Source organism: Mus caroli, chromosome 3 (assembly GCF_900094665.2).
Source record: "Mus caroli chromosome 3, CAROLI_EIJ_v1.1, whole genome shotgun sequence".
Classification (NCBI taxonomy): Eukaryota; Metazoa; Chordata; class Mammalia; order Rodentia; family Muridae; genus Mus; species Mus caroli.
In genome coordinates, this window is record NC_034572.1 from 82606604 (window position 1) to 82621802 (window position 15199).

At 47.3% G+C, this 15199-nt stretch overlaps 1 protein-coding gene across 2 annotated transcripts in view; it reads right to left on the minus strand.

Moving 5' to 3' along the window:
* Nucleotides 1-9386: 9386 nt before the first annotated feature.
* The window catches only part of Il6r (interleukin 6 receptor), a 45423-nt gene continuing 39610 nt past the window's right edge, over nucleotides 9387-15199 (minus strand). For both annotated transcript variants that reach the window (XM_021158566.2, XM_021158565.2), the window contains exon 10: nucleotides 9387-10716. In XM_021158566.2, coding sequence (XP_021014225.1) covers nucleotides 10491-10716 — 226 coding nt within the window. In that variant the 3' untranslated portion in view covers nucleotides 9387-10490. The remainder of the gene's footprint in view (nucleotides 10717-15199) is intronic.

The following is a 15199-nucleotide window of genomic DNA, read 5'->3' on the forward strand; positions in this document are numbered from 1 at the left end:
TGTGCCCTTAACTGGTGAGCCTCTCTCCAGCCCTGGTTATTTTTATTTGTGTAGATGTGTGCAGCGTCTGCAGATGAAAGAGAGGGTTCTGGATCCCCAGAATCTGGAGTTATGTGGTACTGGGAGTTGGAGTTGGTCCTCTGCTCTTAGCCATTGAGCCATCATCTAGCATCTGGTCTTTACTGAGCATAGCGATGGTTTGCCACCAGGTGCTGTAAGTACCGGCCAGTTCTCTGAATCCGTGTGTAAGGAAAGGGGATGTTTACCTGCAGCCGTGCTGCTCCTGCCCCATCGGGGGATCAGAGTAGTGCTTTCTTAGAATTCAGACTGAACATATTTGTAAGAGCCCAGGCTTAGGTCCTGAGTGTTGGATTCCCGCACTGTGAAGGGGCGAAGCTGTAAGGAGCCTCCTTTTTTAAATAAGGATCTCAATGCTCAGCTGATCAATATGTGTCCTGGGTTAGTCACATGGGAAGCAACAGGCAGACCAGGTCTGCCTCAAATCCAGGTGTTTGTTTGTCAGTGTTGGTATTGAGAAAGGGTGGTGGTGATGTTTATTTGGTTTTTGTTTTTTAATGTAGTCCAAGCCTCTACAAACTTAAGGTCTCCCTGCCTCTACCGTCGTCCTAGTCCCGGGATTGCCGGTGTGTGCCACCATGCCTAGCCACACCTCTACTTTCCCTTCCAGGTCATTTACTCAACCTGCAGAACCCTTCACATCTGCAGAACAGGGTCAGTAAGGTGAGGTCCTGGGGGATGCTCAGGCTTAGAGCACCGCTGCTCGTGCAGACTTCCCTTCCCAGCACGTATGTGGCTCACAGCAGTTCCACAGGAGCCGCACCTCTACGGGCTCTGTGGTCATACATTCAAGCAAGCACTCATACTCATACACTAAAATTAGAATAAATACTGAGTTTTGAAAACACACCTCTACTCCCTTATATTTTGGTTGTGAGCCTAGCCTTTAACAGCTGAGCCATCTCTCTAGCCTACACCACTCTATTCTCCATCAGTGGAAATGTATCAGGCCAACTGGACACATAGGTTTGCAGTGCTGAGCTGAGTTCTCCCCCAGAGCCCTGGGCCAAAGGCTAGAGAGCATGCCCCTGGGGCAGCCAGAGAGAGAGAGAGAGAGAGAGAGAGAGAGAGAGAGAGAGAGAGAGAGAGAGAGAGAGAGAGAGAGAGAGAGAGAGAGAGAGAGAGAATGGACGGTTTAGAAAGAGAAGAGGCAACCCCTACATTTACCCATTAGGCACTGGCCCTCTGTGTTCAGCCACACCTCTGGACTGCATCCCAGTGGACTTGGGGCAAAGGAAACAGACACAGAGAGGACTCTCCCTCCAGGACAAAGCTAGGCTGAGGCTGGCAGGTGGCCTCCTGGCAGCCATTCCCCTATCCAAAGAGCCCCTCCCCCTTCTATGCCCCCTGGGCCTAGACGGTTGTGAAATCTGGTAGACTGCTGAAGCTCTGAGGAGCTCTGCTCTGAGGCTGGAGGGTCAGTTCCAGTTTCTTTCCCCACACTGTGAGTCACAGTGAGCTCACCATTCACTCACAATGCTTCCTCCGTGACTTTTCAATGACTCACTTTGCCTTCTGATACGCGTGCACAAAGGAATAGGACAACGGATTTGAAATAATTACATTTAAAGCTGCATTACTTCACTTGCAGATTAATCCAGTTGACTTGTCAAAGAATGAACCGGTGTGGTAGAGACAAGAAAAGGCATCCACTGAGAGCTAATTAACAGCCTGGTCTACATAACAAGTTCCAGGCCAGTCTGGGCTACATGATGAAACCCTATCTCAAAAAAGTAGAAATAAGTTAGACAGAGACAGAGACAGAGACAGAGACAGAGACAGAGACAGAGACAGAGACAGAGACAGAGACAGAGAGTTAACAAAGATGTGCTCATTTTGGATTATTTTAAACTGAGTTTCCACCTAAAACATTGCTCCTAGAACCCTTGTCTTTTAAAAACAGAGTATCAAGCTTTAGTAGAGGGTGCTGTGAGTCACCTCATACCTACCATCCCCTCCAGGACAAATGTCTTTGGGAGACTTTGACTATAATCGCTTTGTTCCCTTGCTGGGTTTCTTTGGTTGGTCAGTTTTTAAAAATAAAGATGGGTTTACATTTGCATCCTTGGGCAGGGCCCACACTTGTTTTCTCTGTGCTGTTTCAATTTTAGTGTGTGTGATGCCCAATTGGCTGTTAAAGATTCAGTCTGGCTTCGTTGCCCAAATTAGCCTTGAACTCCTGGGTTCAAGTAATCTTTTTGCCTTCCAAGGAGCTGGAACCACAGGCCTGTGTTGTGCCTGGTCTTCACAGACAACTGTTCTGAGACAGTTCAACCTACTAAAAACACAGAGGGAGGCAGGGCACAGTGCGCTCACCTCTAATCCCTGCACTTGGGAGGCAGAGGCAAGTGGATCTCTGTGAGTTCAAGGCCAGCCTGGTCTACAGAGCTGGGTCTACATAATAGGAGATCCTCCTCAGGAAACCAAAAAATGAAACAAAAAGAAAGATGAGATGATAGCTTCTTAATGAAAAGTTCCCTTTCATTATAGAAACAAGGCTCACGGAAAATGTTGCTACGTAATACACATAAAGGGAAAGAGAAAGCCCAGGGCCACCTTGACTTCACAGATGTTATTCTTAGGCCAATTTGCTGGTTGTGACTCAGGTCCGAGGCAGCTGTCCCCAAGAAGAGCTGCACAGCAGTCACCGGTCCCTGCACTGCTGCCACAAACAGCCTGGCTGAGATAGTGCCCCGCCCAATTCCCAGGACATTATCATCCTTGGAAGAGAGGAAGTAAGAGCAGGAAATCAGGGATTCAAGGCCACTCTCAGCTTCAGAGAAAACTTGACACTTGAGACTCTATCTCAAAGAAAGAAGAGAAGGAGGAGGGGGAGGAGGAAGAGAAAGAAAGGAAAAGAGGAGGAGAGAAAGAAAGAAAGAGAGAGAGAGAGAGAGAGAGAGAGAGAGAGAGAGAGAGAGAGAGAGAGAGAGAGAGAGAGAGAAGAACGAACTTAGTTTAGGGATCTTGCTCTGGTTTTTGTTGTTGTTTTGGAAGCTCCAGAAAACCTCACATTGTAGTTTGGTTGAGACACAGTAAAGCAGGGACTGGAGAGATGGCTCAGTAGTTAAGAGCACTGGCTGCCCTTCCAGAGGTTCTCCCAGCAGCCTGAGACAGCTCACAACCATCTTCAATGTGATCTGATGCCCACTTCTGATGTACAGACACATCTGCAGTCAAAGCTCCCATATACATAACATACATCAATAGATCTTTTTTTTAAAAATGGAAGAAAGAAGGAAAGAGACAGACAGATAGTGGAGCAAGGCTGACTGTGGTAGCATACACCTTTAATCCAGCAGTTGGGAAGCAGAGACAGGTGGATCTCCCTGAGTTCATGAACAGCCGCCTGGTCTACATAGTGAGTTCCAGGACAGCCAGGGCTCTGACTCAACAAAAAGAGCAGGAAGCTAGAGATCCCATCAGCTGCCAGAAGGAGGAAGCCCTGCCCTTTGAGTTTGGCTTGACGGTCAAGAACCAGTAAGAAAACCCAAAGTGTCTAGGAACTATATTTAGGCTTTAACTAGAATCCAAAAAAGAGATGAGAAAATAAAGGAGAACCATGATTAGTTCCAGGCTTCAAGTCAGAGTTCAGAGGGCATCTGGGTCCAGGCTGTTGTGTCCTAGGCCAGAAGATTGCATCAAGGACAGTTGGCTAGAAATGGAAATAGTGATCGTTTATTTCAAGGGGAATAGGGGAGTCCTGAGAACACAAGTGGGCTAGAGCTGAGGAGACCAGCCCCTAAAACCAAGAACTTGTTTTTCTTAAAACTGGCTGGGTGTTAACTCCCACAAGGGTCAGGCTGAGAGGGAAGAACTGCGAATTGCAGGCCAGCCTGGGCTACATAGCAAGACTCTGTCAAGAAAAAAAAATAAAACAAAAGTCTCCTGAGGGGCCCTCGGTCTCCTTTCATCTCTGGAGATCTAAAGGAACAAATCCCCTGTGAGACACACCCACAGGAAGCCAGTGGTGGAGACTCTTCCCCTTAAGACCTTCTCAGTAAGGTACTTCAAGTAACAGAGATATTTCTCAGAAACGGCTGTGATTTTATTCCAAGCGCTCCGCATGAACATTTCCGAGATTTCTGGGTTTTCCATTGACTTTAACCTACTGTAAGAGCAGCCAGTGCTCTTAACCACTGAGCCATCTTTCCAGTCCAAGATTTTAACTCATGTTATTTTATTTTATTTTATTTGTCTGTGCCTGTCACATGTGTGCAGGTCCCCCAAAGAGGCCAGCAGAGCTGGGAATGGAACTTAAGGGAAATAGTTAGAAATTTCCAGAATCAAAACTTTGTTTTCTGCTGCCTCTGTAAGATCCAAGTCAGACTCTCAGGTTGGGCTCTTAGGGTGTTTGCCCTCCTGTACTCCACTCCATGTGACAGAGCCCTGCGATCCAGGACAGAGTCAGAGGAGTTGTCAAAGGTCCATTAAGGTGTATACAAAATAAGCAGCAAAGTCTCACGGCAAGTCCAGAGGTGAAAGGGAAGCCCCTGGTTCAGTTTAAGGATCTAGCCGGAGCTGTGATGGTGCACACCTTTAGTCCCAGCATTCTGGAGGCAGAGGCAGACAGATCTCTGAGTTCAAGGCCAGCTGTGATCTACAGAGCAGGTTCTAGGATAGCCAGGGCCACACAGAGAAACCGTGTCTCAGAAAAACCAAAGGGGAGAAAAATTTAAGGAACCAATTTCTGTCCTTCCTCTCGGTGACCTCCCCTGGTGCTCAGACTTCTTCAAAGTCACCCCTGAAAGTGTCCGAGCCATGCCTTTGCCTGGGGGATCAGACTCCCACTTGGCCGGCTGCCAGCCTCAGCTTACACACAGAAGCTTTGCAAACCAAATGAGGACACAGGGATCCTTGCTGGAGAGAGTGGTTCAGGGTTGGAGAGCACACGGCTGCAGAAAGGGGCATCAAGGTCACCAACAGCTATGGGACCAGAGCTCATACTAAGGAAACAGCACCTGTCTTGGGGTGAAGAAGAACAGCTGTGCTGCGGGAACAGGGGTCCAAGTGAAGGGCAGTAGGTGCTACCCAACCTCAGCTTCATCTGAGTTGGGGGCCTTTGCACATTTCTTGCCACCAGCTGTGGCATGGCCTTGGTAGAGACAGAACGACATGGTTCCTGCCCCTGGAACAGGGCCAGCAGGCGTGGGCCTCCACGAGAGTTGATGGCTGCTGTGGGAGTAAGGCTTGTTTGTATAATAATGAACATATTTTCTTGTTCCTCCAAGGAATATCCTCCCTGTTAACGTTAATGACTTCATGATAATCAGAGACACGGTGAGTCCAGGATAGGAAGGTGTGACTAAAGTCTCAGCAAAATGGTAGCACTGGGATCTTCAGGAAGAGAACTCTAAAGACAAGTTCAGAAATGTATAATTTCTCAACTATGCAAAAATATAAAATGCAGTATGAATTGTATAAGGAGCTTCACAGATGTGAAGGAGCAGAGGCAGCTGCACTATGAGCCGGCTTGCCAGAGAGTCGCAGACAGGCAGATACAAATGCAGGCAGATTCTTGAGTTCAAGGTCAGCCTGGGTCAGAGCAAATTTAGGTCCAGGAGTGGTGGGAGAGGGTACTCTCAGGACAAGGGCCCACCCAGCTACGTTTACAGAGGCAGGCAGATCTCTGAATTCTTCTACAATGTTCAGAAAAGAGAAAAAAGATGGACTTGCTATCCTTTTCCTATGAGTCAAGGGGCTAAGGTCCTGGAGTGTGGATTCCCCGGGGTGGTCAAGAGGGAACCTGGAATAAATGACTGAATTGATATGTAAATAAAAAGCTAGGCTTTTGGCCTGCATGAGATGAGCTGGCAAAAAGCGATAATGGTTCTTAGAATTTTCCTCTACCAAGGAGAGCTGAGCTGTCTGAAGATCTCTGGAGAGGGAACACAGCTCTTCTAGGTGGTTTTTTTTTTTTCTAACAGGATTCCTGATTTTAGTCTGGAAAGTCGTGGAGAGCAAACGCAGCTTTTTAGAATTTGTTTCTAATGGGATTTCTGACCACCAAGAGTTACTTAGAGAGCCGACGTCGCTTTTACAATGTTTTCCAGCAGCTATTCAGAGGCGGTTGTCTGAAGAGTGCACACGGCTCTTTGAGGGTTTTTTTTTTTTCTTTCTGATTTTGATTGGAAAACCCAAGTATTAATTTTAGAAATTTTCAAACAGGATTTCTGATTTGGTTAGAATATCCAAGAATTTTTTCTTTATAGCAGCTTTTCTGACTTTGGTCAGAAAACCCATGAGCTATGCAGAGAGATATGTTTGAGAGAATGTTTACTAGCAGAGAGAATGGTCTCTCTCAGCTAGCAGAAAACTAGCTGTCTCAACCACAGAGCCAGCTTGGACCCACCATTAGACTTCAAGTCATTTGTTTTTACTGCTCCCAGACACCCCTTCTCTCAGAACCCAAACCAAGCTGAGGCTGGCCCTCAGCAGCCACCCCTACTCTTACCTGCAAAGCGTCCACATGATGGGTTTCCTTCTGTTTGGAACATAGAGAAGGCTGGGTCTCAAGTTTTTCTTGCCCAAGATCCTTTTCAGTGGAGGACAGACTCAGCTATCTGATGACCAAGAAAGCTCGGGATGGCTCTCAGGATCCCATTCTCACCTCCATAGTCCAGTAGACACCTAAGTAGTGGGCCTTCCTTCTCTTTTCTAACATGCCTCTATCTGGTAGTGCTGAACAATGCAAACGTAACAGACTCATGAGCCTCTGATTTCCTTCCAGAAATCCCAGGCCTTGGTTTGGGGAAAATGTTTACTAACTAAATTCTTTTGAGAAATTGCTAGTCCCAGGTTTAGTGTGTGTGTGTGTGCCGTGTTTTGTGTGTGTGCCGTGTTTTGTGTGTGTGTGTGTGTGTGTGTGTGTGTGTCTGTCTGTCTGTCTGTCTGTCTGTGAGGGCAGTATAAGTGACATACAAGGCCCCACTAGCCTCAAACTTGGAGAAATCCTCCCACCTCTGCCTTCCTAGTGTCGAGCCGGGTTAGAGGACTGAGCCGCTGTCACGGAAGGAAGCTTTTCCTTTTAATGACCAGGTTCCCAAAGCAGAAGAATGTCTCAGGTGCAACTTTAGAAATTATTTATTCCAAACAGTTACAAATTTCACTTTAAAGCAAACCATAGGGCAAAAAGACATTAAAAAAAGCACTGACTTTGCAGAAAGTCTTAGGTATCAGCTTACAGGTAACAGAGCGTAAAAGCCTTAAAAATATTGTCTCAAAGACAAAAACATGTAGCATTGAGGTATCCTGTTTTTAACGGATATGATTTCTTGCCAAAAAGTCTCTCTGTCCATTCCAGCTTGCTACACACTGTACCAGTCCTTTCCCTGGAAACAAGATCTCCATCTGAGCATATGTTCACAAACCTGACAGTGTTCCTTAAGACGCATTACGGTTGCCATAGAAACTTCCTGGAACTGGCACCCAACCACACTAGCAGCAGAGGCTGGAGAGACCTTTGGCAGACCCTCCCCAGCACCAGCCCTAGGACCCTCCCCAGCTGGCCTGCCCCCTCCCACCACACCTCACTGTAGGCTCTTGGGATGATGCTGCCTCTACAAAGGAAAACGGGTTTCTCACCACCTCTACCTGAAGCTGAGTGTGGGAATCTTTCCCAACTAGGTCAGCCATAAAGAACTGCTAGGAAACTCTAGCTCGGAGCCCAGGCAACCAGGCAAACCAGGCATTCCTTAAACCGGCACACCATAACTAAGCCTGGCCCACCCTGCTGGGCTCTGCTCCACGCTGGCTCCAAGCCAATGCCGGCAGTAAAGCCCGCACCTGGGGTTCCCTTTTTCCCAAGACACCAAGGACACAGGAAAGATTCAGTGTGAGCTTTCAGCCAGGTGAGAAGGCAAGGCTCATGGAAAGGACTGTCGCCAAATGTCGTGGGTGTGGCCACGGCTTCTCCCTTGAAATAGTTTAAAGCTGTTTCACTAATGCCAGAAGAACCAAAAATCTAAGAACCTTAGAACTAGAACCAGTATGTGTTCCCTCTTTCTACCATGCAACAAAGATCATGTTTAAATCATCTCTGTCTAAACCAGGCATTTGGCTGCCTGGTCGCTGAATGCTGGTGTTAAGTGGTACTGTTGACAAGGCAGCCTGTGGGCTGCAGAAACTCCAGTAAGAATGACCCGAGGATGGAACACCTACTCAGCTAGCAGAGAATTGAGACCAGAAGCAGCTGAGGGCATACACCTGTGTGAAGTGAACGGACGGAGCTCAGAGGAGAAACAGACTTTGTTGACTTAGCTTATAAAAAGTCAAAAGGAAAAAGCATCCTTTGATACGGGGGTGGGGGGAGGCTATCCCGTTACAACAATAGTGAAAACAACAACAACTTGGAGATCAAAGCCATTTAACTCTCAGAGATAATGAGCTATCTGGATTTCAATCTTCCACCGCAGGCTGGGCTGCTCTGCCTGGCTTGGGTAACAGCAGAGCCCTGTGAGGGACTGAAGAACTGTGAGTGGGCACAGTCGCCGATCCCCTGAAGATCACTATCTGTAACATTTCTAATAAATTTCCCGTTCACAGCAGTTTTGCTACCCTTGAGTCCCAAAAACTTAGCAAAGGAAGAAAGAAGGGAAAAAAATATAAACATGAATGCCTGCCTGAGTTTTTTTTTTTGTCAACCTACAGAGCCTTTTCTAAGACAGCAACAGGACCTAAAATGTACAAAACCCACAAAAAAATAAAATAACTAACGCTTAGGTCAGTGGCCCCTTAGAGCCGACAAGCAGAGGGCATGGGGTGACAGCTTCTGAGCTCTGCCCGTCTCGTCTCGTGGTGGTGGCAGAAAAGGCAAGTTCCTGGCATAGTTCTGTGAGACGGCAGGTGTGGGGTGCTGTGGTTGCAAAAGTCACTTTAATCTAAGCACCACTCTGTGGCTCTGTGGTCTCCTCGGTGACCACTAACATCACTGGATTCCTCAAAGCCCCAGGAGAAAGCATCTGAGGCGACTCAGTCAAACGTAAAGCAAGGAAGGCCGAGGTGGCAGTGAGGTGTAGCAGGAAGCAGACGCCCTTCCTGCCTGCGCCTGGGAGTGTTCACAGGCTTGTTCCCTGAAGCAGAGCATGGACAGGCTATCTTTACACTTTTTAAGACAAAAAAATCAAAATACAAAATGAAACCAAAGACCAAAGGCTTTTCTGTTATAGGAAACAGTGGGTTGGTTTTTTTTTTTTTTTTTTTTTTTTTGTTTGTTGGTTGGTTTTGGTTTTTTGGGGTGGTTTTTTTTTTTTTTTTTTTTTTTTTTTGGTTGGTTGGTTGGTTTTGGTATTTTGGGTTGGTTTGTTTTGTTTTGGTTTGGTTTTTTTTTTTTTTTTTTTTTTTTTTTTTTTTTTTTTTTTTTTTTTTTTTTTTGGTTTTTTTTTCCTCGATTTTCACTTGACTTGGCGTTTGGGCTACCGTTACTGCACTTGGTCCTCCAGGGTGGGCAGTGAGGGTTCATACAGCAGCGTGCAGTGAGTGGCCTCTTCCAGACTCTTGAGAGAAACAGGCAACAGTTCTCTAAAAACCAAAATGAAAGTACATTCTTGCTAGTTAATGTTTTTTCTTTTTGCATGAATGTCATCTTTCCTAGTAGCTCCAGTCCAGTTGAAACCTGTATGGGCAAGGCTGGGGTAAAGAAGTTGTACTCTCCGCCCTGGAAGAGGCACCCCCTACCATCATCCCTCTTCTGGGAGAGTAGCGGGACAGGAAACGTGTTTTCCAGGCTGTACCTCCCTCAAGTACCATGAGGACGGTGGACACCCATCCGCTCTCTACTTCTGCTCCGCTTCTCGCCTGAAGTCCTGAGATCGAAGAGGAAAATAAAACCTCCGCAGCCAGCAGTGCCTAGGGTCGTCATTCACATTTAAAAACTGCTTGTGAGGAATTGTCACTCGAGTAAAAACCATCAGGCCCTGAGATATTAGTCACCACCACCGGGCCCAGGTGCTTTCCAGATGTTGAGAAGGAAAATGGAACCAAGCTTCTGCCCGGCCTCAGTGGCCTCGGAAAGAGAATGGCAAAGTGCTTGGACTTTAGGAGTTCAAGAGCTAAAAGGTGGCTTGGGGCAGTGAGGCAGAGCGAGGCAGCTGGGGCAGCCTTTGGAGCCCCTTCCTGAGGCCTCCTGAGGGTGCAGCTTGTGAGCCACTATCAGATGTGGAGCTGACTGGCGTCTCTATTCAGTCATCGCAAACTGTCTTCACGATGGCCTGTGTTCCTCACAGCCCCTTCCTTCCTTCAGAGCCTATGCAGCACCAGTCTCCGCCCACTCAGAACCTGTGCAGAACTCTTGTGGGTTAGTGAAGCTGCAGCCCCGCCCGCCCCGCCCCACCCCAGGTGGATGGGACTGGCAGTGAGAAACTTGTGTGCTGATCTCGTGGTGCCCTGCCAGCTGCCAGGTACCATCCAGATGATTATCTGGGGAATAAGTAGTCTCTGTTGCCGTTGTCATAAGGGCTCTGTGCGTCCCTGACACCTAGGCAGCTGTGGCTTACGGTATTCTCAGACCCAGAGCTGTGTGGGGTGAGGAGAGGAACCAGAAGGAAGGTCGGCTTCAGTGGGCCCAAGGAATACGGTGGGGGTGGAGGAGAGGTCGTCTTGCTTTCCTTCTCAGCCTCTGACTTCCATTTCTGCTTGAGTCTTTATAAAAACACAGAGAAACAAATAAACAGGCCTTAGATTCCTCCCAGGCCAAAGGCATGGTGAGAAACCCTAGCTGCAGCAGCAGCAGCAGCCTGCCTCAGTTGGTTAGGTGTGCCTAGGTTCAGCTTACAGAAATGCCGACTATCTGGCTCCCACATCATCCCCAGAGGTCCCACAACACCCTGAAGAGCTGGTGAGTTTCAAAACTACCTCAAAACCATATCTAACTTACAAAGGGAGAGAAATCTGAAGTGTTCCTTTATGCACTTCAAAAGTCACCTGACATCCTCAATCTGCCCGGGGCCAGAGGCTGTCTATTTGGTTCACGTTATCAGGTCTCTATCCATTCACATTAAAAAAAAAAAAAAAAAAAAAAAAAGGAGGTGGCAGAGATGGCTCAGCGGTTAAGAACACTGACTGCTCTTCTAGAGGTCCTGAGTTCAATTCCCAGCATCAATTCCCAGCATCCATATGGTGGCTCACAACCATTTGTAATGGGATCTGATGTCCTCTTCTGGTGTATCTGAAGACAGCTACAGTATACTCATATACATTAAATAAATAAATATTTTTTAAAAAGAGTAGCCGGGCGATGGTGGCGCACGCCTTTAATCCCAGCACTTGGGAGGCAGAGGCAGGCGGATTTCTGAGTTCGAGGCCAGCCTGGTCTACAAAGTGAGTTCCAGGACAGCCAGGGCTATACAGAGAAACCCTGTCTTGAAAAACCAAAAAAACAAAAAAACAAAAAAAAAAAACAAAAAAACAAAAAGAGGAGAGTATTCTTTCAGTGGGGAAGGAATATGGAACTCCGTCCAACAAAGGCTGTCAGGAGCAGGTCACTCTCACAGCCTGCAGTGGAGAGCAGAGAACAGGCTGTGTGGTCCCCAGTAGCACTCTATCCAGCCCTCTATATCCAGTACTACCATCCTCGGTCTCCAAGACACCTCCACCCACCCCACCCCAGCAGGGAGAGACTGCACCCTCTGACAGGGGCACCAACTGGGCACGTGTTGACTCATCTGACAGGAAAGTCAGTGGTTAGCCGGAAGAGATAGGCATCGCCCTCATCACAGCCTCCTCCGTGCAATGTCTGGGCCCGGGGCCAGGCTCAATAACCATGAGAGAGTCACCTGACAGCTGGAAGAAAGCTGAGTCGCAGATACAGATCTGCAAAGGTATGATGGGGGCTCCTTCCCAAGGGGCCCTTGGCAAGGCGTGCTGAACCACGGCCTCCTCTCCTCCCTTTGACTTCCTTCTCTATGGCTGACTTGCTGTGTACTGACTCCAAAGTGAGAATAAGGTGACCTTTCCCACCTAATTCCATCAGCTGCCATTACCTAAGGAAGTGCTAGGGTGGGGGAGAGAAAGCCAATGTCATAAACAAGAGTTGGGCATTTTTTTGGAAGGGGGGGCTTGAAACCAGCAGACTATTCCTTGTTCTTGTTATGATAAATGATTGATAGCTGGCTCTGGATCTGCCCTTGGCTCTTGGCCTGTTATCCAAGCAACATAAACAATCTGCGGAATGTTATTTGGCTGCAGGAAGACAGCCCAGTCATTGCAAAGGGGAGTGCGCTCAGTCGCTGAGTGGAATTCTCCCTGTGAGAGGATTGAGGACAGGCTGCTACACCATGGACTGAAAAGCATTCAGACCCAGGAACTCATGTTCTGGGAACAGACCCTAAAAATGACTGTGGTGGTCCGAATAAGAATGGCCTCCATAGACTCATAGATTTGAATGCTTAGTCACCAGGGAGTGGGACTATTTGAAAGGATTAGAAGGAGTTAGAGGTGTGGCCTCATTGGAGGAAGTGTGTCACTGAGGGGGTGGGACTTGAGGTTTTAAAAGCCCATGCCAGTCTCACTGTTTCTCTCTGTCTCTGCCTAAGGATGAGAATGTAGCTCTCAGCCTCTTCTCCATGCCTGTCATGTCTGCTGCCATGCTTTCGGCCTCCAGTTAAAGGTGGTGGTCATGGCGTCTTCACGGCAATAGAATAGTGACTAAGACAATGATATAAAAATGAAAGAACTTTAGACACAAAGATGTCCAGCACAGTGCTGTTTTGTAAAAACGAAACATCTTCCAGTGCCTGATAACAGTTAACCTGGGAATCTGTACATACAAGAGAAGCCTATTGCTAATGAATGTGAAGTTTACAAAGAACGTGAAAATATTCACAAAGTGAAAATACTTTTTAAAAGGTAGGATTCGAGGGGTTTTATTATTGTTTTTTTTTTTTTTAATCATAGGTATGTGTGCCTGTGTGTGGGTATGTGCTTGTAAATACAAGCAAAAACAAGGTATTGGATCCCCGGTGCTAGAGTTACAGGTGGTGTAAGCCACCCAGTGAAGGTGCTGAGAACCAGCTCAGAGCCTATGCAAGGAGAATAAGTGTTCTTAACTGCTGAGCCATCTTTCCAGCCCAGAATTTAGAGTTATATATACAGAACAATTGTGGCAAGTAATCGTAAAGACACACACACACACACACACACACACACACACACACACACGCACGCACGCACGCGCACACACAAGAGGGGCTGGAGAGATCGCTCAGTGGTAGAGCACTTGCCTAACGTTCATTAAGCTCTAGACACTTAGCAAATTTCCTGTAATAAAGCACACCTCTTACTGGGATTCTAGGCTGGGATTCTATCCCACCCAGCAGCAATTTAAGAAATATCGGAGCCGGGCGTGGTGGCGCACACCTTTAATCCCAGCACTCGGGAGGCAGAGGCAGGCGGATTTCTGAGTTCGAGGCCAGCCTGGTCTACAAAGTGAGTGCCAGGACAGCCAGGGCTACACAGAGAAACCCTGTCTCGAAAAAACCAAAAAAAAAAAAAAAAAAATCGGAATGGGACTTTGTAACTAGTTCAAAATGATGTTGTTTGTGTTTGTTTTGTTGGGTTATTTTCCTCTGTTTGTTTGGGTCAGGTGGCCCCTCATTAGGTGGCCCCCTAAAACTCACTATGCAGATCACCCTGGACTGGAATTCACAGAGATTCTCCTGCCTCAGCCTCTCCAGGGCTAGGACTGTCATGTGCCACTACACTTGGCTTTTATGGATGGGTTTTAAGCTGTAGGTCCATTCCAGGAAAATGAGCAGAAAAATAACTGTTAGCAGAGGCCTGTTTTCTCAGTCCCGAGAGAACTGATCCCTGTAGTTGTGACCTCCTGCTAAGGAAGGGCAAACTTTTGATGGTAGTATATTTTAGTTGTTTTCATTTTCTCTAACGTTGCTAGAGAAATATTTAGAAAACTATTTAGCTCGGAATATAAACTAAATGTTCTAAAACTATGCTATCCTGACTGGCAAAACGTCAAACGCCTACCACACGTGCAACCCAGTCGCTGTGGCTCAGCCTGCTTTTAACTCCCTGACTCTAAGTGAGAGTCTTTTCATGCTAGGGAGTCTTAAAAGATAGAGGATGTTTTCATTATTTGAAATTACTAGGTTGTTTTGTTTTATTTTGTTGCTGGGGAGGAGGGGTTGGTTTTTTCGAGACACCAGGGTTTCTCTGTGTAGCCCTGGCTGTTCTGGAACTTACTTTGTAAACCAGGCTGGCCTCGAACTCAGAGATCTGCCTGTCTCTGCTTTCTGAGCACTGGGATCAAAGGCATGCGCCACCAGACCTGACTTGAAATTACTAGTTTTATTAGGCAAGTGTCACCTGCCTATAATCCCGACACTTGGGAAGTGGAGACAGGGGGATGAAGAGTTTGAGACCAGCCTGGGCTTCACTCTCTCAAAAAAAAAAAACAAAAACAAAAAACCTAAACTAAAACAAACAAACTGGTCTCTTTTACTAATAAATCTGCCTTACGTGGAACAAAGTAGAAACTCAGCAGGTAGGAAATGAATTGCTAGTGTGTTCTTAGCACGGGCACGTCCGTCCCCCGCCAGTGCCTCGGGGGCTACAGGGGCTGCCAGCAGCCAGTGTCTGAGCCTAAGAAACAGGCAAGCAAACTGGTCTCTATGCTTCTCTATTAGCACATGTAAGTTAAGTGCCTTGTAGGGCCAACTGGGTTACCTCAGCCTATGTAGACGTGGTCCATGGGCTAGTGTCTACAGGGCATGTCATGCAGCCCTGGCTCCTTGGACAACCTTTGGGGCCGCTTCCTTATTGGTTGGTTAAAGAATTTGATTGCGTGAGCCTTAAGGCCCCATCCAATAAGCAGGCTTTGTGCCCTGTGCTCCTCCTTACTAGGTGTACCCACACTGCCTCTTTCAGCTTTCGTTTCCTCCTTCATTCCTTCACAGGAAAATCATAATTTGGGGCCAGGGGCATAGCCCTGGGTTTGAACTCCAGCACTGAAAATGAGGGTCAGAACAAGAACAGCCCTGAGCTGAGCACAGCCTGATGTGGTTTTGAGTGTTTCTTGTCAGGCCAGCTCAAGGTTGATGTGAGGGACTCAGGAGCTAGAAATCTCTGCCATGGTCGTCTTCCCCCTCCCCTCCCCTCCCCTCCCCTCCCC